Source organism: Myodes glareolus, chromosome 5, assembly GCF_982192425.1.
Source record: "Myodes glareolus chromosome 5, mMyoGla1.1, whole genome shotgun sequence".
NCBI lineage: Eukaryota > Metazoa > Chordata > Mammalia > Rodentia > Cricetidae > Myodes > Myodes glareolus.
Window position 1 is genome coordinate 61,662,862 of NC_142030.1, and position 24,112 is coordinate 61,686,973.

At 44.7% G+C, this 24,112-nt stretch overlaps 1 protein-coding gene across 4 annotated transcripts; it reads left to right on the plus strand.

The window, feature by feature from the left end:
- Window positions 1–9,555: 9,555 nt before the first annotated feature.
- Window positions 9,556–23,314, plus strand: Mettl13 (methyltransferase 13, eEF1A N-terminus and K55). Of its 4 annotated transcripts, none has more exons than XM_085688013.2 (8): window positions 9,556–9,962; window positions 11,633–12,392; window positions 13,827–14,026; window positions 15,167–15,362; window positions 18,015–18,182; window positions 19,276–19,416; window positions 20,857–20,988; window positions 22,533–23,314. In XM_085688013.2, the coding sequence occupies exons 1-8, from the start codon at window positions 9,810–9,812 to the stop codon at window positions 22,805–22,807; spliced, it is 2,025 nt and encodes a 674-aa protein (XP_085544139.2). In that variant the 5' UTR covers window positions 9,556–9,809; the 3' UTR covers window positions 22,808–23,314. The 4 variants fall into 4 exon arrangements, with proteins under 4 accessions (XP_085544139.2, XP_048277160.2, XP_085544140.2 ...); XM_048421203.3 differs by having other exon boundaries at window positions 9,557–9,962; window positions 19,201–19,416; XM_085688014.2 differs by having other exon boundaries at window positions 9,557–9,743; window positions 19,201–19,416.
- The last annotated feature ends 798 nt before the right edge of the window (window positions 23,315–24,112 follow it).

Genomic DNA, 24,112 nt, shown 5'->3' on the forward strand with positions numbered 1-24,112 from the left:
ACACTTAATTTTTTAATTCAAAATATTGCTGGAAAAACAGCAGCAGACAGGCATGCCCTGTTTGAAAGCTCTACAGAGCGAGATTTGGTCATGTGGAAGGATGTATTGATTAATAAATGGTGTGGACCGGATCAGGTAATTACCAGATCCAGGGGAGCAATTTGCATTTTCCCTCAGAATCGTGAAGATCCAATCTGGGTGCCAGCGAGACTGACAAGAGAAATAAAGAAGAAAGATGATCCAGTGGATGCTGAGTGTCCTGCTGTGGAAGATTCGTGCGGAGGCAGCAGAGATGACACCCTGGGCGGTGTCAAGAGCAACTGTTTCAGTTATCACCTTGAGCAGCACCCTGTGCAACCTCTTATCTCTTAACAATTTTCTGACTGACTCTACTTTGCCTTTTCCTTCCTTGGGAATGGGTGGGAGCAGAGATATTCTTGGCATGCTGTGTCTAGGTGGAAGTGCTGTATGTCTTTGATTGGTGTGCTACCTGCTAGCCCAAGTGAGGAGGGACAAGGTCTTTGTGGCACAGGCCTTGGCAGCCTTGGAATGTGTATCCTCACCCCAGGTTTGGCTCTCAGCCTCAAAAGAGCTCATAGGCAATTAGCCATGCATAGCCTTTGCACCCTCTAGGGACCAGATAGTCCCACGGCACAGAGGAAGGTATGCATAGGCGGAGGGTGTGCAGACACAGCCCTAGCACTCCCAGGGAAGTAATTGTCCCATTGCACGGGAAGGGTGTGTCTTGCTTTTCTTTTCTTTAATCAGTCCACACATCATGAGGTGGGGACTAGATTGGAAAATAGTTTTGCCTTATTGCTCTAAAAGACAATAAAAGGAGGAGCTGTAGGGAGCCGCCTGGATGTTGCCTTGGCCAGATAGTGCCAGCAGTCCTTCAGCCTGGAGGTATACATATCCTTTGTTGTTGCCGCCTTAGGCCGGTGTGCTCGGAGCCTTGTTTTGCATTTCAAGAGACTCGGTCTCCTGACCTGTCCCGTGGCCTTGGGTCCTAGTAGAATGGCATCAACCAATCAGCATTCGAGCCTCTCACCCTAGAAAAGCGGCTGTCTTTGGATTTTTCGCTCTCTCTCTCATCCCTGTTCCCCATTCCCCCTTTCAATCAAGGAGCTCTAATAAATTGTGATTGAGAAGGATTCTTGATTTCGTGATCGTCCATTCCTGCTGGTCAGGAAGTGCGTCACATCTACTGTTTTGGGAAATCCTATGGGAACCTTCACCATTACTGACTAGTGTTTACAGATATGGTTATGGAAGGTACTCTGTGTGCTACTAGAGAAAGGTAACCACCCACCCAGCTACAAACCCTACAATCTACAGCAGTGACTTGTCTCCAAGATATGCTAGTGCACAAAAGCTGTGGAAGTAATCAGTCACTGTATGACCGGATTTAAGGCCCATTCCAAGAGATGAAATCCATGCCTGATACTGTTGGTGGCCATGAAGCTTAGACTTGGATAGGTTATGGGCCTAAGGGAAAACCAAATCCTATTGCTCTGCTAAAGGAGGATATTGATAAAATGACTTTTAAAGGCATTCCTCTATAACCATAGATCAGTGCCTTGCTCAGCCACCATGAGATGTTTCCTCCTGAAACATTAGAGGAGATTAGTTAGAGGAGAACTAACACAGAGACCCACAACTAAACAATGTGCAGAGACTGAGAGATTTTGGATACTGAGTCCTAAATGGGACAACTTCATCAAACTCTTCTTCTCATAGCTCAGGAAGCTATGCAGAAGAGAAGGCACACAGTCTAAAAGCCAGAGGGGACAGATGACTCTGAGAAAATTGTCTTCCAGACACAACAGGACTGATGCGCATGTGAGCTCACACAGACAGGTGTAGCATGAACAGAGCCTCATAAGTCCAAGCCATGCGGGAGCCCATCCCTGAGTGGGGGACGTGGACACTGGCATCCATACCTGATCAAGAAGTTATTTGCAGTTGATACCAACTTGCAAAAGAAAAATCAATGGCATCTAATTGGTTATATGAACCACACTAAGGTTAGGTCCCATGCTCAGCATAGATGGCCAACACAAAACAAACTCAAGGGTATTTTTGTAGACTTTTTTTTTATCTCATATAGCTTGGTTTGGACATTTTATTTTCCTTACAGGTCTTTTGCCTGTACATTATGGTTTTCAATTTTGTGTTTTGACAGAATGTTTGTGTGTGTATGTTTCTTCTGTTGCTGTTTTTTAATTTCTTCATTTATTTATTTTTTTTTTAGATTCTGGGTATTATTGCCTGTTTGCTTGCTAAAGGGCGGGGGTATCATGGGGAAGATTTGGGAGGAGTTGGGGGAGGAGAAACCATGACCAGAAATATCAGATGAAAAAATTTTCAATTAAAGAAAAGTCCAGAGCGAGATTCCTGGTCAGCAAGGGTCACTGATCCTCTAGCAGAAGATCCATCAGAGGGGTGAGTTTGCTCCTGACCTGCGGCAGAAGCCCGGTAAGGAGGAGCTCAGACATTCCCCGACCCCCTTGACTTACTGGTCACTCTGCAGGGGCTGCTCCACCCTGATAAGCCCTCTTGCCTCCTATCCCATCCCAGCTTTCACCCAGGAAACCCTTCCTTTATTCCTCTCTTCCTCCTCGGGGCCATAAACGCCCCCAGCTCAGCCAGCTTGTGCCCTGGGACTGGGCTGAAAGTGCACCCCAGCAGGAGGAAATTCCTGTGTTTCAATAGCCTGCCTGCAGAAAGGTAGGCCTTCTGTCAGAGAGGTCCCTGCCCAACAAGGGAAACTGATCCGGTACCAGAAGATCCATTAGAGAGCATTTGAAGGAAGAGATGGGCAAATACCAAGGAAAGAATTCCTCCAACAGTCTGAAAAACAACATGAAAACACCAGATCCCAGCGACCCTACAACAGAAATACTTGAACACCCTAATCCAGAAGAAGTGGAAAAAAGTACCTTTATGAAAGCAATAGAGTCCCTTAAACAGGATATGAATAACTCCCTTAAAGAAATGGATGAGAAGTATAACAAAAAGTTTGAAGAAATGAGTAAAGAAATGGATAAGAAGCATAACAAAAAGTTTGAAGAACTAAGTACATCCGTAAATGACACCCTGGGAAACCAAGAAAAAACAATCAAACAGGTAATGGAAACAGTTCAAGAATTGAAAACTGAAATGGAGGCAATGAAGAAAACACAAAACGAGGGCCGGCTGGATATGGAAAATCTAGGTAAATGAACAGAGACTACAGAAACAAGCATAACCAATAGAATACAAGAGATAGAGGAACGAATCTCAGATTCTGAAGACACCATAGAGAAAATAAACACTCTGATCAAAGAAAACGGCAAATCCAACAAATTCTCATCACAAAACATTCAAGAAATCTGGGACATAATAAAAAAAACCAAACCTAAGAATAATAGAAGTAGAAGAAGGAGAAGAATTGCAGATCAAAGGCCCAGAAAATATACTCAACAAAATTATAGAAGAAAACTTTCCCAACCTAAAGAACGATATTCCTATGAAGGTTCAAGAAGCATACAGAACACCGAATAGACTGGATCAAAAAAAAAAATCCCCTCACCATATAATAATCAAAGCACAAAACATTCAGATTAAAGAAAGAATATTAAGAGCTGCAAAGGAAAAAGGTCAAGTAACTTATAAAGGTAAACCTATCAGACTTACACTATGGAAACCATGAAAGCCAGAAGGTCCTGGATAGAGGTACTGCAGAAACTAAGAGACCATGGATGCAAGCCCAGACTACTATACCCAGCCAAGCTATCATTCACTATCAATTGAGAAAATAAAATATTCCAGGATAAAACCAAATTTAAACAATACATAGCCACAAATCCAGCCTTACAGAAAGTAATAGAAGGAAAATTGCAACCCAAGGAATCTAACATTGCCAACACTGCCTACAATAACTCAGACATCTAGCGACCCTTCACAAGCACAACTCAAAGAAGGGAAACACACAAACTCTACTACACACACACAAAAAAAAATAAAAATAAAAAAAAAATAACCGGAGTCAACAACCATTGGTCATTGATATCACTTAATATTAATGGACTCAACTCACCTATAAAAAGGCACAGACTAAGAGATTGGATACAAAAACAGGATCCAACATTCTGCTGTTTACAAGAAACACACCTCAACCACAAAGACAGACATCTACTCAGAGTAAAGGGTTGGGAAAAGGTTTTTTCAAGCAAACGGACCTAAGAAACAAGCGGGTGTGGCCATTCTAATTTCCAACAAAATTGACTTCAAACTAAAATCAATCAGAAGAGATGGAGACAGACATTTTATACTCATAACAGGAACAATTCATCAGGAGGAAGTCTCAATCCTGAATATCTATGCCCCTAATATAAAAGCACCCACTTATATAAAAGAAAAACTTCTAGAACTCACGGCAGTCATCAAACCATATACACTAATAGTTGGAGACTTCAACACACCTCTCTCACCAATGGACAGTTCAATCAGACAGAAACCTAACAGAGAAATAAGAGAATTAATAGAGGTAATGAATCAAATGGACTTAACAGATATCTATAGAACATTCCACCCAAATAGGAAAGAATATACCTTCTTCTCTGCAGCTCATGGAACTTTCTCGATGATTGACCACATACTCGGTAACAAAGCAAACTTCCACAGATACAAAACATAAATAAATAAATAAACACCTGTGTCTTGTCGGATCACCATGGAATAAAGTTAGAATTCAACAACAATTCTAATCCCAGAAAGCCTACAAACTCATGGAAACTGAACAGTCAACTACTGAATCACCCCTGGGTCAAGGAAGAAATAAAGAAAGAAATTAGTCTTCCTTGAATTTAATGAAAATAAAGACACAACATACTCAAACCTATGGGACACAAGGAAAGCAGTGCTAAGAGGAAAGCTCATAGCACTAAGTGCCCAATTAAAGAAAACGGAGAAAGCACACATTGGAGACTTAACAGCACACCTGAAAGCTCTGGAAAAAAAAGAAACAGATTCACCCAGGAGGAGTAGAAGACTGGAAATAATCAAACTGAGGGCTGAAATCAACAAAATAGAAACACAGAAAACAATCCAAAGAATCTATGAAACAAAAAGCTGGTTCTTGGAGAAAATCAACAAGATTGACAAACCACTAGCCAAACTAATCAAACGGCAGAGAGAGAACACGCAAATTAATAAGATCAGAAATTAAAAGGGGGACAAAACCACAGACACAGAGGAAATTCAGAGAATCATTAGATCTTACTACAAAAGCTTATATGACACAAAGATGGAAAATGTACAAGAAATGGACTTGTTTTTACATAAGTACCATTTACCAGAGTTAAATCAAGACCAGGTGAATAATCTAAATAGACCTGTTAGTAGCGAAGAAATAGAAGCTGTTATCAAAAACCTCCCTACCAAAAAAAGTCCAGGACCAGATGGTTTCAATGCAGAATTCTACCAGAACTTCCAGGAAGAGCTAATACCTATACTCTTTAATGTATTTCACAATATAGAAGCAGAAGTGTCATTGCCAAATTCTTTTTATGAAGCTACAGTTACCCTGATACCAAAACCACACAAAGACACAACCAAGAAAGAGAATTACAGGCCAATCTCACTCATGAACATCGACGCAAAAATTCTCAACAAAATACTGGCAAACCTAACCCAAGAACACATTAGAAAAATTATCCATTATGATCAAGTAGGCTTCATCCCAGAGATGCAGGGCTGGTTCAACATACGCAAATCTATCAATGTAATCCATCATATAAATAAACTGACAGAAAAAAAAACATATGATCATTTCATTGGATGCTGAAAAAGCATTTGACAAAATTCAACACCCCTTTATGATAAAGGTGTTGGATCGATTGGGGATACAAGGATCATACCTAAATATAATAAAAGCTATTTACAGCAAGCCGACAGCTAACATCAAATTGAATGGAGAGAAACTCAAAGCCATTCCACTAAAATCAGGAACACGACAAGGCTGTCCTCTCTCTCCATACCTCTTCAATATAGTGCTTGAAGTTCTAGCAATAGCAATAAGACAACATAAGGGAATCAAGTGGATTCGAATTGGAAAGGAAGAAGCTAAATTTTCATTATTTGTAGACAATATGATAGTGTACATAAGCGACCCCCAAAACTCTACCAAAGAACTCCTACAGCTGATAACCACCTTTAGTGATGTGACAGGACACAAGATCAACTCCAAAAAAAAATCAGTTGCCCTTCTATACACAAAGGATAAAGAAGCAGAGAGGGAAATCAGAGAAGCATTACCTTTCACGATAGCCACAAATAGCATAAAATATCTTGGGGTTACTCTAACCAAGGAAGTGAAAGACCTATTTGACAAGAACTTTAAGTCTTTGAAGAAAGAAATTGAGGAGGATACCAGAAAATGGAAAGATCTCCCTTGCTCTTGGATTGGGAGGATCAACATAGTAAAAATGGCAATTCTACCAAAAGCAATCTATAGATTCAATGCAATCCCCATCAAAATCCCATCAAAATTCTTCACAGACCTTGAGAGAACAATAATCAACTTTATATGGAAAAACAAAAAACCCAGGATAGCCAAAACAGTCTTATACAATAAAGGAACTTCTGGAGGCATTACCATCCCTGACTTCAAACTCTATTACAGAGCTACAGTATTGAATACAGCTTGGTATTGGCATAAGAACAGAGAAGTCGACCTATGGAATCGAATAGAAGATCCGGATATTAACCCACAAACCTATGAACACCTGATTTTCGGCAAGGGAGCTAAAAGTATACAATGGAAGAAGGAAAGCATCTTTAACAAATGGTGCTGGCATAACTGGATGTCAACCTGTAGAAGAATGAAAGTAGATCCATATCTATCGCCATGCATAAAACTCAAGTCCAAATGGATTAAAGACATCAACATTAATCTGACCACATTGAACCTGATAGAGGAGAAAGTGGGAAGTAGTCTACAAGACATGGACACAGAAGACCACTTCCTAGGTAGAACCCCAGTAGCACAGACAATAAGAGAAACAATGAATAAATGGGACCTCCTGAAACTGAGAAGCTTTTGTAAAGCAAAGGACACTGTCACTAAGACAAAAAGGCTACCGTCTGACTGGGAGAAGATCTTCACCAAAGCCTCATCAGACAAAGATCTGATCTCCAAAATACACAAAGAACTCAAGAAACTAGACACTAAAACTCTAATTAACCCAATTAAAAAATGGGGTACTGAACTGAACAGAGAATTCTCAACAGAAGAACTTCGAATGCCCAAAAGACATTTAAGGTCATGCTCAACTGCCTTAGCAATCAGGGAAATGCAAATCAAAACAACTTTTAGATACCATCTTACACCTGTCAGAATAGCTAAACTCAAAAACACCAATGATAGCCTATGCTGGAGAGGATGTGGAGTGAGGGGAACACTCATCCATTGTTGGTGGGAATGCAAACTTGTGCAGCCACTGTGAAAATCAGTGTGGCGGTTTCTCAGGAAACTTGGAGTCAACCTACCTCAGGACCCAGCAATTCCACTCTTGGGAATATACCCAAGAATGGGATGGGGGGAGGGAGGAAGGATGGATATGGGAGCAGGGAAGTATATATCTCAACTAAGGGAGCCACTTTAGGGTTTGCAAGAGACTTGATTCTAGAGAGAGTCCCAGGTCCAAGGAGAGGTTCCCAGATTGTTCCCTGGGTAGCAGAGGAGAGGGTACCTGAACTGGCCTTGGCCCATAACCATACTGATGAATATTTTGCATACCACCATAGAACCTTCATCTGGCGATGGCTGGAGATAGAGAGACCCACATTGGAGCACTGGACTGAGCCCCCAAGGTTCAAATGAGGAGCAGAAGGAGGGAGAACATGAACAAGGAAGGCAGGACCGCGAGGGGAGCGTTCCCCCACGATACAAGGGGACTGATCTAAGGAGAGCTCACCAAGGCTAGCTGGACTGGGACTGAAGGAGCATGGGATCAAACCGGATTCTCTGAATGTGGCTGACATGGGGGCTGACTGAGAAGCCATTGATAATGGCACTGGAACTTGTTTTGTCTGCAGGTACTGGCTTTTTGGGATCCTAGTCTGTTTGGACCACCTGTCCTGCTCACCTTCCTAGACCTGGAGGGATGGGGAAGGAACTTGAACTTCCCACAGGGCAGGAAACCCTGACTGCTCTTAGGACTGGAGAGGGAAGAGGAGAGAGAGTGGGGGGAGTGGGAGGGTATTGGGAGGAGGGGAGGAAGTGGAAATTTTTATAAATAAATAAAAAGAAAAGTCCAATGGATGATTATGAAATTCTCGAAGATTACTTTAAATTAAACATCATGTCTACTCTTATGTGTTCAGTGTCTGTGCTAGCACTGTGGTAGACTGTGAACAAGAAATACTGGAAAGCTGCATCCTCAAAGACTCATTGATTGCAGCCTCAATGTGAAGAGGTTGAAATGTGCCTCCTTAATAGTTATTTAGTGTCTTCTGTGCATGACTTCACATCTTTTGTGACCATTATGTAAGGCCTCCGGGAAACAGGAACAGACATCTAGTTTGTCCTGCTTGGTTTTAAATATCTCACAATATACCCACCAAGTACTTGGAAGTGTGTATTTTACTACTTTGTGTTGTTACTATAAAAAGTCCATGAAACTGCCACCTCATGGGAATATGGTATTTGAGGAACCTATAGACCATGATCACTCGTATTTGCATCCAGAATAAATCACCTCTCTTGCTCCTTTATCGTGAGAGCTGTTTCTTCCATCGTCTTTTCAAAACAGTCCTTCACTAGGAACCTCCTCGGAATATTTTCATAAAACGAGCATTTGGAAGGATGGTAGGCTCATCGGACACATAAAATATGCCTTTACAGCTGACATCAGAAGGACAATTGAAGGAAGTCGATAACAAAACGAACCTTCAGTTTGGCTACTGTGTTTTGAGGGGTGGGGAAAAGGGAACAGGAGGCGCCTCTGTATTATCGGTTGCTAGTCTTTCCTCCTGAAATTTTACGTTGTTACAGTATTGATAGCGAAGCCCTGTGTTTTGGAGCAGAGAAAGTAATCATTGCCTTCTTAACTAACCAAGAACGGTGCAAATAGATCCGGGGAGAGGAGATGCAGAAGGGAACAGCGCTGGGCTGTGCAGGATTGAGACGACAGAAAGGCACATGCGTCCCAAGGATCACATACTCCTGAACATGAGAGCCTCCTGGCCCTGATCCAGGCCATTCCACTCAGCGAGCACCCAATGCCCGGGCGCCCTCAGCCGGCGGCGGAGCGCAGTCTCCCAGAGGTCGCTGTGGCGGCGCGCGCAGCAGCTCCCAGCTCCCGGCAGTTGGCCTTTTCCGCCCGGACTCTGACAGGAAGTCCCGCCCACTCGAGTAGCCTTTGGGTAAAGCGTGCGGCACCTACTTGCAAGCTACGAGAAGTCCCGACCAATGAAGTGCCAGAAGTGGGATTCAATGGCCAATGAGCGGCTGGTTTGGTATTGGCGCCAGACCAATCCCGAGGTATCTCACCCGGATGTGGTTGCTGGGTTCTGAGAGCCGCAGCCCGAGTGTGGGGATTGTTGCACGTGGGGTGCGGACTGAGGGTGCAGAGAAGGGGGCGGCGCGCGCGTGCGTGTGCCGCGTAGGGGTGTTCGGTTGAGTTTTGGGTGTGGAACGATCCGATGCTGTCTGTAGTGACTGAGATTCCCGCGGCTGCATCTCGGGGCTTCCTGGGGTGAGTCCCTCTCCTTCATGATCTGTCACCAGGAGTAGTCTCCGAGACGCAGCTCGCCCTGGGAACATGAATCTCTTACCTAAAAGCTCCAAGGAGTTTGGCTCTGTTGACTATTGGGAGAAGTTCTTTCAACAGCGAGGGAAGAAATCTTTCGAATGGTATGGAACCTACCTGGAACTCTGTGAAGTGCTGCACAAATACATCAAGCCCAGGGAAAAGGTACGACGTGCGGCCAGGAATTCTTCTGTGGGGACTGAAGATAGCAGTCCTAAACTTAGGAGACAGGCAGGCGTGGGCACCCTGCTCGGATCCACAATTCAGGAGTCCGTGTAGCATTTTGACCAAATGACAACTTTAAAATAGCCTTAATTTTAAACCTTTCAGTTAAAAGCTGATCCTTGAGCCGGGCATGGTGGCTCCTGCCTTTAATCCTAGCAGGGGCAGGCGGATCTTGTAGAGTTCAAGGCCAGCCTGGTCTACTAAGCAGAGAAACTTTTCAGACTTCGTCAGTAGTCTGAAGGGGTTTTGCGTCGCTGTGCCCAAGTGTGGCATAGGCAGCACCGTGTGGCTTTGTTGATAGGTGTGTTTATTCAGTCATTGCTGAGTGCTCATCACACATTGTGCCTGACACTCAAGCTACGGGAGCAGTGATGGAAACTGCACACACTCTGAGAGCGCAACGTTCCAAATTTAATAGTAGCCGTGGAAGAGGTTGGGTTGTATTGGCGGCAAGGAAGAAAACGTACCATCTGGCATGTGCAGTCTTTTTATTCCTAGCAAATTCAGGGGCACTTGTTTTTACAGGTGACTATTGAAGGTCATACATGAAGTGGGTTGTCAAATGGAGATTTAAAAACAGGTGTGTCTGACGTCAGAGCTTAGTCACTTCTCACTGAACGATGCTTTTCAGAGATGGTGACGCCAGAATTTTTGAAAGCTGAATGGGAGATGGTGCCGCAGGGAGAGACAGTAACTTGGGCTTTTACGTTTGGCCTCAGAAAACTAACTAAATATCACGAGATGGAACCTGTGACGGGAGCAGATTTGTAAATCTCATAAACCGGAGTTTTTTTGTCCGGGGACACGGAAAGCATGAGCGTTGGAAATAGTTATGTCAGGCTCCGTTTTTAACGGTAAATCGATAATGCAGCTGGCGTGTTTGGATTTTACAACTTCCTACAGACTTAAAAAAAAAAGAGATTTACTTATTTGACTATGCATATGTGTGTTTGCCCACATGATTTTTTATATGTCATGTGAGTACAGGCTCCTGTGGAGGCCAGAAGGGGGCTATCTGAGTCCTTGGAACGGGCAGTGTAAGCAATTGTGAGCTGTGCCTTGTGGGTGCTGAGAACCGAACTTGGGTCCTCAGTAACAACCCTAGGTGCTCTTACCTACTGAGCTCTCTCTCCAGCCACACATTCAGTTTTGAATAGCACACACCACAAAGCCTATTCTCACATGACCTTTCTTGTGACAAAGTACTGTTTTGATTAGTGAATTCCTCCCCGCTGTGTCTAGCTTTTGACGTCGTGTGGTAATGCAAGGTTGTCATCTCCAAGGCTCACACTTGAGAACCATGCAATCACGTGGCACAGTGAAATAATTGCCAAAAAGTCTGTATTTTAAGAACGCTTACGTTTTGTTTTGAACTGCAGTCATGGCTGTGCTGGGCCGTGGGTTGCACGTACCTGTATTTGGTAGTTCCAAGATGGCATCTAGAGTTAGTTGTAGTCTTGCTTTCTCCTTACCGTGGTTGCTCTGTCTTTTGAGAAAACAAAATAGGTGAGGTGAGAGACTTTCCTCTCTGAAGTATCAAAGTGCATGTCTTTGCCTCAGTCCCTTCTGTTTTGTATATGATTTTTGTTTTTGTTTTTTTTTTTCTCTAGCTGCTTGTGATTGGCTGTGGCAACTCAGAACTCAGTGAGCAGCTGTATGATGTGGGCTATCAAGATATCGTGAATATCGACATCAGTGAGGTGGTCATCAAGCAGATGAAGGAGCGCAATGCCAGCCGACGCCCCCACATGAGCTTCTTGAAGATGGACATGACACAGATGGAGTTTCCTGACGCCACGTTCCAGGTGGTGTTGGACAAGGGCACGCTGGATGCTGTCCTGACAGACGAGGAGGAGAAGACCTTGCAGCGGGTGGACAGGATGCTGGCTGAGGTTGGCCGGGTCCTGCAGGTGGGCGGTCGCTACCTCTGCATCTCCCTGGCGCAGGCTCACATCCTGAAGAAAGCAGTGGGTCACTTCTCTCGGGAGGGGTGGATGGTGAGGGTACACCAAGTGGCCAGCAGCCAGGACCAGGTGTCTGAAGCAGAGCCTCGGTTCTCCCTGCCTGTCTTTGCCTTCGTCATGACCAAGTTCAGGCCAGTCCCTGGCTCTGCCCTTCAGATCTTTGAGCTGTGTACTCAGGAGCAGGGCAAGCCTGTGCGGCTGGAGAGTGCCGATCAACTGGCTGAGGCCGTGCGGGAGCGGCAGCACTATGCTTGGCTGTGTAGTCAGCTGCGCCGCAAGGCTGGGCTGGGGAGTGTGTCTCTGGACTTGTGCAGTGGGGACACTGGGGAGCCACGCTACACCCTCCACGTGGTGGACAACCCCGCTGTGAAACCATCGCGGGACAGTCATTTTGCCATTTTCATCAGTGAGTTGGGATTGCTCCATGTCTTTCCCTGGAAGGGCTGGCTTACAGGGCCGGGGCTGGGCTTGGGTCCTGGTGATTGGGTATATCATGGCTGTTTTTAATCTTTGGTGAGATTAACTAAGGTATGATGAAAAGGGAGTAATAGCTCTCCAGCAGCCTTCTTAGACTTGAGTTTGTTCCTTTCGTAGTCCAGTATAAAGGCTTGATGAAGTTTGAGAATGGAGGTGGTAGGCAGGACACAGTAAGTGTAAATTTAGACCCATTGCACATTGTCTAGAAATGTTTGTTACTCAGGGAGTTTGCATTAATGGAGGCCAGGCTGGGCTGCTTGGTGCCAGCTGTGAGATCTAGCTCAGGTTCTGTCTAGCCTGTGTACTGTCGGACTCCAGAAGGAAAGCCACTGCAGACTTAAATAAAGGGGGCAGTGCAAGGGAGCAATTAGAGGGATAAGCTCTGCGGTGGACTCTTTGGATTCCAGCTCCGGTTTAGGTGCCTCCTCCCAGTGAGAAGACATTGGAAGTGTTACTTTTCCCGTGTGACAACTTGTAAGCAGAGTGGAATTGTAACTGTCTTGTGTAGTTGGGAAGTGTAAGCTCTCAGGAACGATGCTTGCCAGGTGATACATGAAGGTGTGGGAAGCAGTGAGGGTTCCAGAAGGATGGAGGGATGAGAAGAGTTGGAGAAGCGACGAAACCGTGGGCGTGTGCTGGGAATCTGGTTTCTCAAGAACCAGGCCATCTTTCCACGTATTTCAGAATCTTTACTGGCTACCTGTGAGAATGAATGGTGGAGGGACCAGGAGGATGGCGATGGGCCAGACTCTGGGGTTGAGTCCGAGCTTTGCGTTCACTAGCCGTATGAACCTAGACAAACAGTTTAAGTTCTGTGTTCTCTTTCCTCATTTGTAAAAATGGAAATAATGCCATCTTGCGCCATTGTGATTGTGAGGATTTTATTATTTGTATTTTTTTTTAAATTATTTATTCTATGCATGAGTGCTATCTGCATGCACATTTTTATGCCAGAAGAGGCATTACATCCCACTAGAGATGGTTGTGAGCCACATTGTAGTTGCTGGGAATTGAACTCAGGAGCTGTGAAAGATCAACCAGTACTCTTAACCACTAAACCCTCTCTCCAGCCCCTGTTATTTGTATTTTTAAACAGCGCAGAATCAGGCCTACATGGCTTGGGCAGCATTTTCTTTCTATCTGCCTGTCTCCCCCGACCCCCAAGACTTGTGTCGTGTGTCATCCTTAGTCTTGCTTCAGGTTTGATCTGCTGTTCTGCTTTGGGAATTGATAACGTCTCAGTGGGGTCACAGGAAGGAAGCTGGTCCTGAGCAGTGACTGCCTTTGCCATGTGGACCATATTGGTTGTGGATCTTGAATATTTGCCCTCATGGCTCCCTGTAACCAGTTTTGTCTATTCTAGTACCCCAGGGCCGAGAGACCGAGTGGCTCTTTGGCATGGACGAGGGCCGGAAGCAGCTGGCAGCCAGTGCAGGCTTCAGGAGGTTGGTCACGGTGGCTCTTCATCGCGGCCAGCAGTATGATGGCATGGAAAGCATTCAAGCAGAGCTGTCAGCCAGAGTCATGGAGCTGGCCCCGGCGGGGATGCCTCCCCAGCAGCAGGTACCGAACTTTGGCAGCAGCTCCTGCTGGTTTCTGGAGTTCCATCAGCAGCTAGGAAGGCAGAAGGAACCTTACAAAGGCCAGGACCAGGGAGGAGAACACATGAAAACAAAGTACAGTGCCAGATGCACAGAGAGGTCATGATGAAACTCATTACTTTATATGCTAACTTTAAAAAATTGATTAAGGGGCTGGAGAGGTGGTTCTGTGGTTAAGAGCACTGGCTGCTCTTCCAGGGGACCCGGGTTCAGTTCCCAGCAACCACATGGCAGCTAACAACTGTCTGTAACATTAGTTCCAGGGGAATCCTACACCCTCATACAGACATACATGTAAGCAACACCACAATGTGAATAAAATAATAATAAATTAAAATTATATTTTAAAAAAAATTGAAGAAGAAAGTTAGGACTAGAATCTGACCATAGTTTGGAGAGCCATCGTCAGGTGAGAGCCAAATGCTCCCAGCAGAGAGAGGTGAACCCGTTTAGGGGCTAAGGTTGTAGATCAGTGTTGTGCCTGTTGTGCAAAAGGCCCTGGGTCTAATTCTTGAAACACACACACACACACACAGCAAGAAAGCCATACTACCTTAGCATCTGTGTCTGGGTTGGAGGCCTGTGGGCTTTTTTCTTTTCACATTCTTAAAAAAAAATTATGTATTTTATGTGTATGGTTTTTTCTCCTTCTGCATGTATGTCTGCACACCAGAAAAGAGCATATGATCTCACGGGACTACCATTTTAGAATTTCTATTTCTTGCCATTATAGAATTTCTGTTTATTTTTACCTTATGTGCACTGGTGTTTGGCCTGCATGTGTGCCTGTGTGAGGGTGTCCGATCCTCTGGGACTGGAGCAGCAGACAGTTGTTAGCTGCCATGTGGGTGCTATGAACTGAACCTGGGTCCTCTGGAAGAGGAGCCAGTGCTCTTAACTGCTGAGCCAGCTCTCCAGTCCCTCATTGAGTTTCTCAAATGGGCCTGGTCTCTAAAGGCCCAGGAGAGCACTGGATTAGAAAGGAGCTGTTGTTGTCTTTGGTGTGGGGGATGTTCTCACGCTCAACCAAAAATGCAATGTATAGTGTCACATACTTCTTAACTGAGCTGATGTTTTTGTCGCAATCTGTCTGCTCCTACAGGTTCCCTTCCTGTCTGTGGGTGGGGACATTGGAGTCCGGACTGTTCAGCACCAAGACCACAGTGCCCTGAGCGGTGACTACGTTATTGAGGATGTGCAAGGGGAAGATAGGTGGTACTTTCGGCGGCTCATCTTCCTCAGCAACAGGAATGTGGTGCAGTCGGAAGCCAGACTACTGAAGGAGGTGTCTCACAGAGGTGAGGCATCACAGATGCTGGTTGTCTATCCAGCAGGGTCTGGATAGACTCAATTAGTCCTTAAAAAGAACTAAATAAAAGCTTGGCCAAGATGGAGGACAGAGCTAGATCTTTGTAATGGGAAGTATGGGGCTCTTTGGGTTCTCCTTTCCCACCACTAGGGGCCTAGTGGAGATAAGCAAACAGAAGTGTTTGTTGCGGGCTTGAATACAGCCTATCTCTGCATGATCAGGAGTAGGGCTAGTGAAGCTGAATAAGCTTGATAATAGCTTTAGTGCTTCAGTTTAAAGGGAGTCTTTTATTAGCTGATATATATATCCCTTTGTGCCCCGCTGGAGACGAGCCAGAAACGTGAAGGTTGCATGGAGTTCTGCCCCATAGTGTGCCCTGCAATTGCCTGCTTCCGAGGGACTTAGGTTGGTGTCTCAGCTGCCATCTAGTCTCGCACTGTTGGGTGGGATTGCGTGCAATGAAGAAAATGGTTTATGAGCTTCCATTCTGATGTGTGAGTCCCTAACTGTAGAGGAATACAGAGCACATGGAATATGGTTGGTGTGACTGATTGTTTTTAGAAATTGATTTTTACTTATTTATTTATTCTATTTTCGAGATAGTCTCCGTCTTTAGGTTGTTCTTGAACCTTCAGCAGTCTCCTAAACTGGGATTATAGGCATAAGTCACCACACTGGTTTGAACTTTAATTAATATATATTTCAGTTAATGTGGCCACAGCTGTCTGATGCTTACAGTGTTGGTCAGTGAGATCCAGACCTCCCTTAGGTTCCCTCATTTTCTTTTTTAGAGTAAAACAAATTGTGTGTGTGTGTGTGTGTGTGTGTGTGTGTGTAGGCCTCGAGAGAGAGTGCGTTAGATCTTTTGGAGCTAGAGTTACAGGCAGCCATGAGCTGTGGTGTGGGTGCTGGGACCTGAACTCTGTTCTGCTAAGAGCAGCCAGTGTCCTTAACCACTGAAGGTCACTCCTAAGTATGCCTAAGATGTTCCGTAGAGCTCTCCCTGAGGAGATTTTACCCCCCCCCCCACCTCCTGGCTGTGTATGTTTGCATTAGTGTAACTGATTTAAACTCATACATTTAACGTAAAAACTGAGGCTGGCCTTGGTGGTGCCTGTGTCGGTCTTAGCACTCAGAAGGCAGAACACATCACAGGCTGACTCAGTCTACAAAGTCATTTCAGGCCAGACAGAATGAGACTAGTCTAAAAAACAGTCGCTTTAGATTAAAAAGTTAATGTTTCTGTCCTCCACCTCTCCAGTAGAACGCCCCTTTGCTCCCAGAAAACTGAAATTGGGTGTCCCGATTCCCAGTTACTGCTTTTGTTTGACCATGCTGTTGTCACAGCAAGTCTGGAAGAAGTTGAGGGAGACGTCCACTCCTGCAGTCCCGGATTCGTCCTATCATGTAGGCTCAGAATGATTTTTGGGGGGCATTCTCCATGCATGTGGGCTCCCACCCTTTGATCTGGCAATTCGGGCTGCAGCTTCCCTTATCTCATCCCACACCTTAGTCAAATGGCTGAAAAGAACAAAATGTTCTCTCCAGTTTGAGTTTCAGGTTTTTCTACATTGTCAAGTTTCTTTGTTTCTTTTTTCAAGACAGGGTTTCTCTGTATCAGTGGCTGTCCTGGAACTCTCTCTGTAGACCAGGCTGGCCTTGAACTCACAGTGACCTGCCTGCCTCTGCCTCTCAAGTGCTGGGATCAAAGGTGTGCACCACCACTGCCTGACATTATCAAATTTCTTGCCTTCTTGATAAAGTTTTTTTTCCCATGGGAGAAACAGTCTCTATCATGGGGGTATGGGTGACCACAAAGTAGCGATTACTCAGAAGAGACTACATCTGATGCGTACCCCATGGTTACACTTCAGTTCTGATGCTTTGAGCAAGTGCAGATTTCTGTAAAAATTCAGAGTCATCCATTTAGGATGACATCGAGGGAATGGGCAGAGTGGGTGGTCTGTTGTAGGATTTCTACCCTGTGATTTCCTTAGCAGTGGGATGGAGCACTATACTGTCTAGGAGACATAGCAGCAAGATGGTAGATATACAGGACACAAACGGCCCTAGGTCCATGTCTTACTGGCACTGCCTGTTAACCATGTGTACTTTTCTGAATATCTGAGATGCTCAGTTTTTTCATGGACAAAGAAATGGAAACAGTTATGAGAGGAGCTCAGAGGGAAAAGTGTGGGTACAGTAAGTGATGTTGGGGAGTTAGTAGTGACTTTACATTTCTGAAACAGAAGAATGAGTCTACTTTCCTTCTGTAAAGGGTTTTACATTCTCAGAGGGGAGGGCTTGAGGCCTTTTAGTTAAGATTTCCAGATTTTGAATGTGCTTTTGCTTTGTACCTTTTCTGGTCCTCTGGTATTCAGCAGTATATGGTGAATGTTAAACCAGCCATGTCTTTGTGGGGAGGGTCTGTTTTATAGAATTTTCCAATTTCAATATTCTCTCAATGGTCAGTTTCAGTCTGTCTATACAATGTCAACCAGTCGGCAGCAAAATTGCCCACTTATCAGTTGGTTCTTCGATCTGTTTAAAGCTGTTGCAGCGCACTGCTGCCGGCATCCCTTCTTTTCCAAGGGCTAGCATAAGAAGCATAGGACTTGAGTAGTGTGACTCTCTCCTTTAGCCCAGAAGAAACGGAAAAAGAACAGGAAGAAATCACGGCCTGCTGATGCTTCTGAGGATGTCCCTCCTGCCCCAGGGCAGTCCATCGACAAGAGTTACCTCTGTTGTGAGCACCATAAAGCCATGATCGCTGGCCTTGCCCTGCTGAGAAACCCGGAGCAACTCTTAGGTAAGGGAGAGCACTGCCTTCCACAGTCAGCCCGGAAGCCCACAGAGCTGAGCACATTGCTGTGTAGCTTATGCAGTTACTACAGACCGACAGATGCACATAGGTTTCTGTCCTTCCTCATCTGGACTATGGTCTCCACTAGTGAGCTTGTAGGTAACTTGCCTCATATAGCCTGCCATCTTGAAATAGCTGCCTGTGTTGGGGTGTAACTTTGTTTTCTTCTGTTTATTTTACTTTAAATTTAAGGTGTAAAATATATTCAGCAAGGAATGTGAAGCACACAGATTTTGAGTTAACCATAAAATTTTAAGTTATTTATAACTTTCCACATGTTACAGTGTTAACTGGATGGTATTTATGACATCTCCTGTGCCTTTGGGTAATGTGTGGCTTTCAGTAGTGCCTTATTTGAGCACAAAATATAATTCTTATTATAGTTAGTTAAAATAACTTTGCACTAATAAGCAGCTTCATGTGTTCACTCACATGAAGAATAGTCCCTAACTATTCTCTGGTTAATCTCAGGGTTCAGCCTTTTCTGGTGATTTGCTTGTTCGTTTTTTTCCTTCCTTTAGTACTCTTGTGGCTACTGTGGTTCTCTGCTTAGGGTTAGAATTTGGGTCTTTGCTTTCTGTTCTTTAAGAACTTGAATGGGTTGTGCTTGTTTTGTTGGGGTGTCTGAAAAGGTGGCTAGGGCTCTTTGAGTTAAGAGCTGGGTGAGGGATGTTGCGTTCATGCTGCTTTGTGGCTATGAATAAGATTGTGCCTCCACTTCTGAGGATGGGAGCCTATCTAGTAACTCTTAAGAGACTCTCAGTAGCATGTTAGTCAGTTACATTGGAGTTTGTAAGGAACCGTAAATTTGTGCATGGTTCATTTCCTGGATCTAGCCAAAATGACGTCAAGGCTGAAAGAGCAAATGTCTTGAAGAGCAAATGTCTTGACGTCTCAATATCTAGGTCCTTAAATGTTTATCACTGGGCAGGAAAACCATTAATGACATTCTCTCTTCTTACAGAGACTCCACTGGCATTATTGGTGGTAGGTCTAGGTGGAGGTAGCCTCCCCCTCTTCATTCATGATCATTTCCCAGAGTCTCGTGTCGATGCCGTTGAGATTGATCCCTCCATGTTGGAAGTGGCCACCCGGTGGTTTGGCTTCTCCCAGAGTGACCGGATGAAGGTTCACATTGCAGATGGCCTGGCCTACATTACCAGCCTGGCAGGAGGAAAAGGTACTGTTGGGGGGGCGGGAGGTCTTCAGAGGAGTATTAGTTATGGAACGTTAGTTCTAAGGTTGCCAGACCTGCAGGGGTCTCTAGAGTTTCCTTCTCGGAGGGGCTATCCACATTCTGTCAGTTTTCCCCCGTGTATTCATTTGGTTATGGACTAAGTTTTGCTGGGATATAGCAACCATTAAAAGAGAGTCTGTAGCCAGTGAGCAAAGGGAAGAAAAAATAGGGCCTATGTTTATTTTATTTTATTTTATTTTTTTAATAAATCATTCAGCTGTAGGTAAAGCCAGAAATAGAGTAAAACTACATTCGCACAAGTCAGTGACTTCCAGCCTCAGGGACATTTGACAAGGTCAGCAAAGATGGTTTTGGTTGTCACAAATTGGAGGGAACATTACTGTCATCAACAACAGAAAATCTTCTATCCAAAATGTCCGCAGTGTGAGGCTGAGAAACGCTATTGCAGGGTTTTCTTCACTTTGTACCTTAGACGTAGACTGAAGTGCACATTACTTTTCTGTAAAACAGTAGATTCAATAGGTCTCCTGTTCCTTCCTTAACTTCATAGGTTCCCAGTAATGCTGGTTAATGTTAATGTATGCTTGGTCAGCTGTAACTGGAGGTTTCTCTCCCAACCACCAGTTCCTGAATAACCAACCACTCTGAGGCTTCATCTTAATTACAAACTGGTTGGCTTATTAGCTCAAACTTATTAACTAGCTCTTAGAACTAAATTAACCCATTTCTATTCATCTATGTTTTACCATGAGACTTATGGCTTGTTATCTCACTTCTTGCTCCCCTGGCGACTCCTGGTGACTCTCTGACTTCACTCTTCTTCTCCCTGTATCTCTGTTTGGATTTCCTGCCTGGCTATTGGCCAAGTCAGTTCCTTTATTAACTATTAATGGTAATAGAACATATTCACAGCATTCAGAGGGGTATCCCATATCAGTCACCCTAGCCTGGTTAGCTGCTTTGGCCAGTTGACTGACTGTCAGTTTGGATTATACTTTTCGAATTACCTGGGGAGCTGGCAGAACATACCAGCTTCCTTTCCACCTCCTCCCACTTCTTTCCACCACCCTGGGGTTTGACATCACATTCTCCAAGTCTGTAGAAACCTCCCAAAGTGATGCTCATTTCTTCCAGCATTAAAAACCACACGCATAGCGTATACTGTTCATGCTAGAATGGGCCTGTTATGTGTGCCTCTGGAAAATGAGGACTGCTCCTCTGTGCTGTAGGGTGGTTTGAACTTTGATGAGAAAGACTGCTCTAAACCATGACATTTGAGTCTTTAATAGTCAAAGCCCTCATGATGTCATCTTTCAGGCTTAGTTGCCCACAGCAGGTTTCAGAGCAGGTGTGTGTATAGAAAGGTAAGTGCTGTCATCTTATCCTGCAAAGACAAGGACTCACTGTTGTCCTCTTTCGCAGCACGACCCCACTATGATGTGATCATGTTTGATGTAGACAGTAAGGATCCGACACTGGGGATGAGTTGTCCTCCCCCAGCGTTTGTGGACCAACTTTTCCTGCAGAAGGTCAAAAGCATCCTGTCTCGTGAAGGTAAGAAACCCTAGAGTCTGGGAAGGAAAGAGGGAAGGGTCCTTTGGAAACAAATATTTGGGCTGGAGAGTTAGAGCCATTGCAGCTATTGCAGGAGACTCGAATTAGGTTCCCAGCACTCATGTCAGCTGCCTCCAATTCCTGCTGCAGGGAATCGAGGCCCTTATCTAGACTCTGGGTGCTGCTGCAGTGAGTTGAGGCCCTCGCTAGACTCTAGGTGCTGCTGCAGGGAATCGAGGCCCTTCCTCTGCTAGACTCTGGGCGCTACTGCAGGGAATCGAGGCCCTCTGGGTGCTGCCGCAGGGAATCGAGGCCCTTGTCTAGACTCTGGGTGCCTGCAAAACAGCACGCATATTCCCCTACATCACATACATACATAATTAAAAAATAAAAGACTAAAATGGTTCTTTTTTGGTTTTTTTGAGACAGGATTTCTCTGTGTAACCCTGGCTGCCCTGGAATTCACACTGTAGACCAGGTTGGCCTTCAACTCCCTGCCTCTGCCTTCTGAGTGCTGGGATTAAAGGCGTGCACCACCACCACCCGGCATAAAATTATTCTTCAATAAAAATTTCATGTAAATGTGTAGTTTGATTAGTTTTCCCAAATTGTCTGCTTGCACCAAACACAGACTATTTCCAGCACCCTGGAAGCCACCCCTTACGCCCTGAGTGACTGATTTCCTCCTCTAAAGGGAAAGCATTAAACTCATCACAGCTTAATTTTGCCCGTTTGTTTCTTGCTGTAGATGAGTCACAAGTATTATATTCTTTTAAATGTCTGCTTTTTTTCACTCAACCTGATGTTAGTATGTGCTATCTATTTGGTAACTTTGTTTGCAGGTGTCTTGAATAGGTCCATAGGCCTGTAACTGCTCATGGTCTATGAAGGTGCTCAGCTTTTGTTGCTCTTGCCAAGCCGTTTACAGTTTATAGTTCACATTGAAGCAGCTTGGTGACTCTAGCTACCACTCGAATGGTTTCCAGATGCCCTGGACTTGGCGTTGTGTTACTTAATATTCATAGGACCTCGTTTTCAGATGAGGAAACTTAGGTTGAGAGATTGCCACGCTTCCACTCAGTTGGAGCTTCAGTTCTCTGTCACTTGAAGCCTGCGTCCACAACCCCTAGGTATTTTACATTTTAAAAGTCTTCTGGTGTCTGGGTTGATTGGAACCTTGATTGCCAGAAGTCAGATAACTTTGGTCTTCTCACTGGATAGTAAATACCCATGTGACGTGTGTGTCAAGAGTATAACATTCTTGTGGAATTGATAAATTTGTCTTTTGTGAAGGGTTTTAATTACTTTTCATTAGAAGGTTTCTTAGGCATGGGGACTATTACAGTAACGTGTTAGCTGTGGAAGCATTGGAGAGTCAGACTAGAGCTTTCTCAGTGCCACATCTGCAGTCTCCGTGCTCCTGTGTGCCGTGTATTCTCTGCAGACTCGCGATTTTCCCCCCACCAGCCTCCCTGTTAGAGACATCTGGATTCTCCTTACGCATGGGTCTGTGCTCAATCTACTCTTTCCTTCCTGTTCCACAGGTGTCTTTATCCTTAACCTTGTGTGTCGTGATGTGGAGTTAAAGGACTCAGTGCTGGCTGGACTTAAGGCAGCCTTCCCTCTCCTGTATGTTCGGCGAATTGAGGGCGAAGTGAATGAGATCCTGTTTTGTCAGCTGCAGCCAGAGCAGAAGCGTGCGACACCAGAGCTCCTGGAAATGGCCCAGGCTTTGGAGCAGACCCTGAGGAGGCCTGGGCAGGGTTGGGATGACACCTATGTCCTGTCAGATATGCTGAAGACTGTGAAGATTGTGTGATCAGCTTTCTGCCCGGCCTGATGTGAACTGCGCTGCTGGAGTAGGACACACAGGTCTTTTAGACCTCATGTTTTTCTTGGTGACATCCCTCCGACCTTTTGGGATGGGAGGCAGTCCCAGGGATGATTGCTTTGATTTTTTTTTTTTTTTTTTTAGAAGTGTGGTTATGGACGAAGAACGGGACTTGTCATTTGCTTCTGGAGGCTGAGGGAAGGCCAAGGGAGAAGTTACAGTTGGTCAGTGTCCTACTGTGGATCTTCAATGTCTTCCCAAAGGTCATGTGTTGAAAGGTGACTCGGGCTTTGTGGAGGAGCTTAGGTCACCAGTGTGCCCTTGGAGGACTGTGGAGACACTGGCCTTTCTGTTTTGGCTACTGTCAGGTGAAGCACTCAAACTACCATATCTTCCCTTTGTGATGCCCTGCTTCACCTCAAGCCCAAGGACAATGGGTCTGCCCACTCATGAACTAGAACCATGACTAAACCAATAAACCTTTCTTCCTTGCAAGGAGGTTTGTTTTGAGTATTTTTATAGTAACTGAAAGCTAAGAGCAGTTTTCAGCTTCATTTCCGATAATTTGTACCGATGAAGACCAGTATGTTCTAGCTATTGACCTTTCGCCCGTCCCTCACCTGACTCCCAGGGCATTCACTAGCCTTTGTGGAGAAGCTTTTAGTATACAGAGTCACTTCCTATGTCCCATCTTTCCCACTAAAGAATGATTTACTTTTGCATTAATGTCGGGCAAATGAGTCTGTGTGAGAATTTTTAAAAACTTGATTCTTTTACAATTTCACACATATGTATACAATTTCACACATATATGTACTTGTATACATGTAATGTACTTTGATTACATTTCCCCACCCCATTATTCTCCATCGTCTCCCTAACAAAAAAATGCATCTTTTTTTGGCTTGGTAGATCACTGCATTTAATTAGTGTTGCTTGCATGACAATAGGTGGGGGTTATTTACTTGTGCAACAACATCTATGGTTACACCACTGTAGAGTATTATTTCCACTTCCACCCCGCAAACATTAGCTGTATAGCGCCTTGGGAAGGAGTGGGGCCTTATGAGCCTTTCCCCCTTTATAAGAATTCTGCCTAACTTTGGGCATAGCAGGTGCTGGGAAAGGAGAGTTGTGAACCTAAGGCCCGTAACAAATTGTTAGGTCTAAAGCAAATGCTAGGGGAAGAACATAGGCAATCCGGAGAAGAAACACCATGTCCCATAGGTTGCCAGAAAGGTATCCCTAGTGTGGCTAGGTCTTTACTGTGAGCCAGAAATTTTAAGTGTGTGT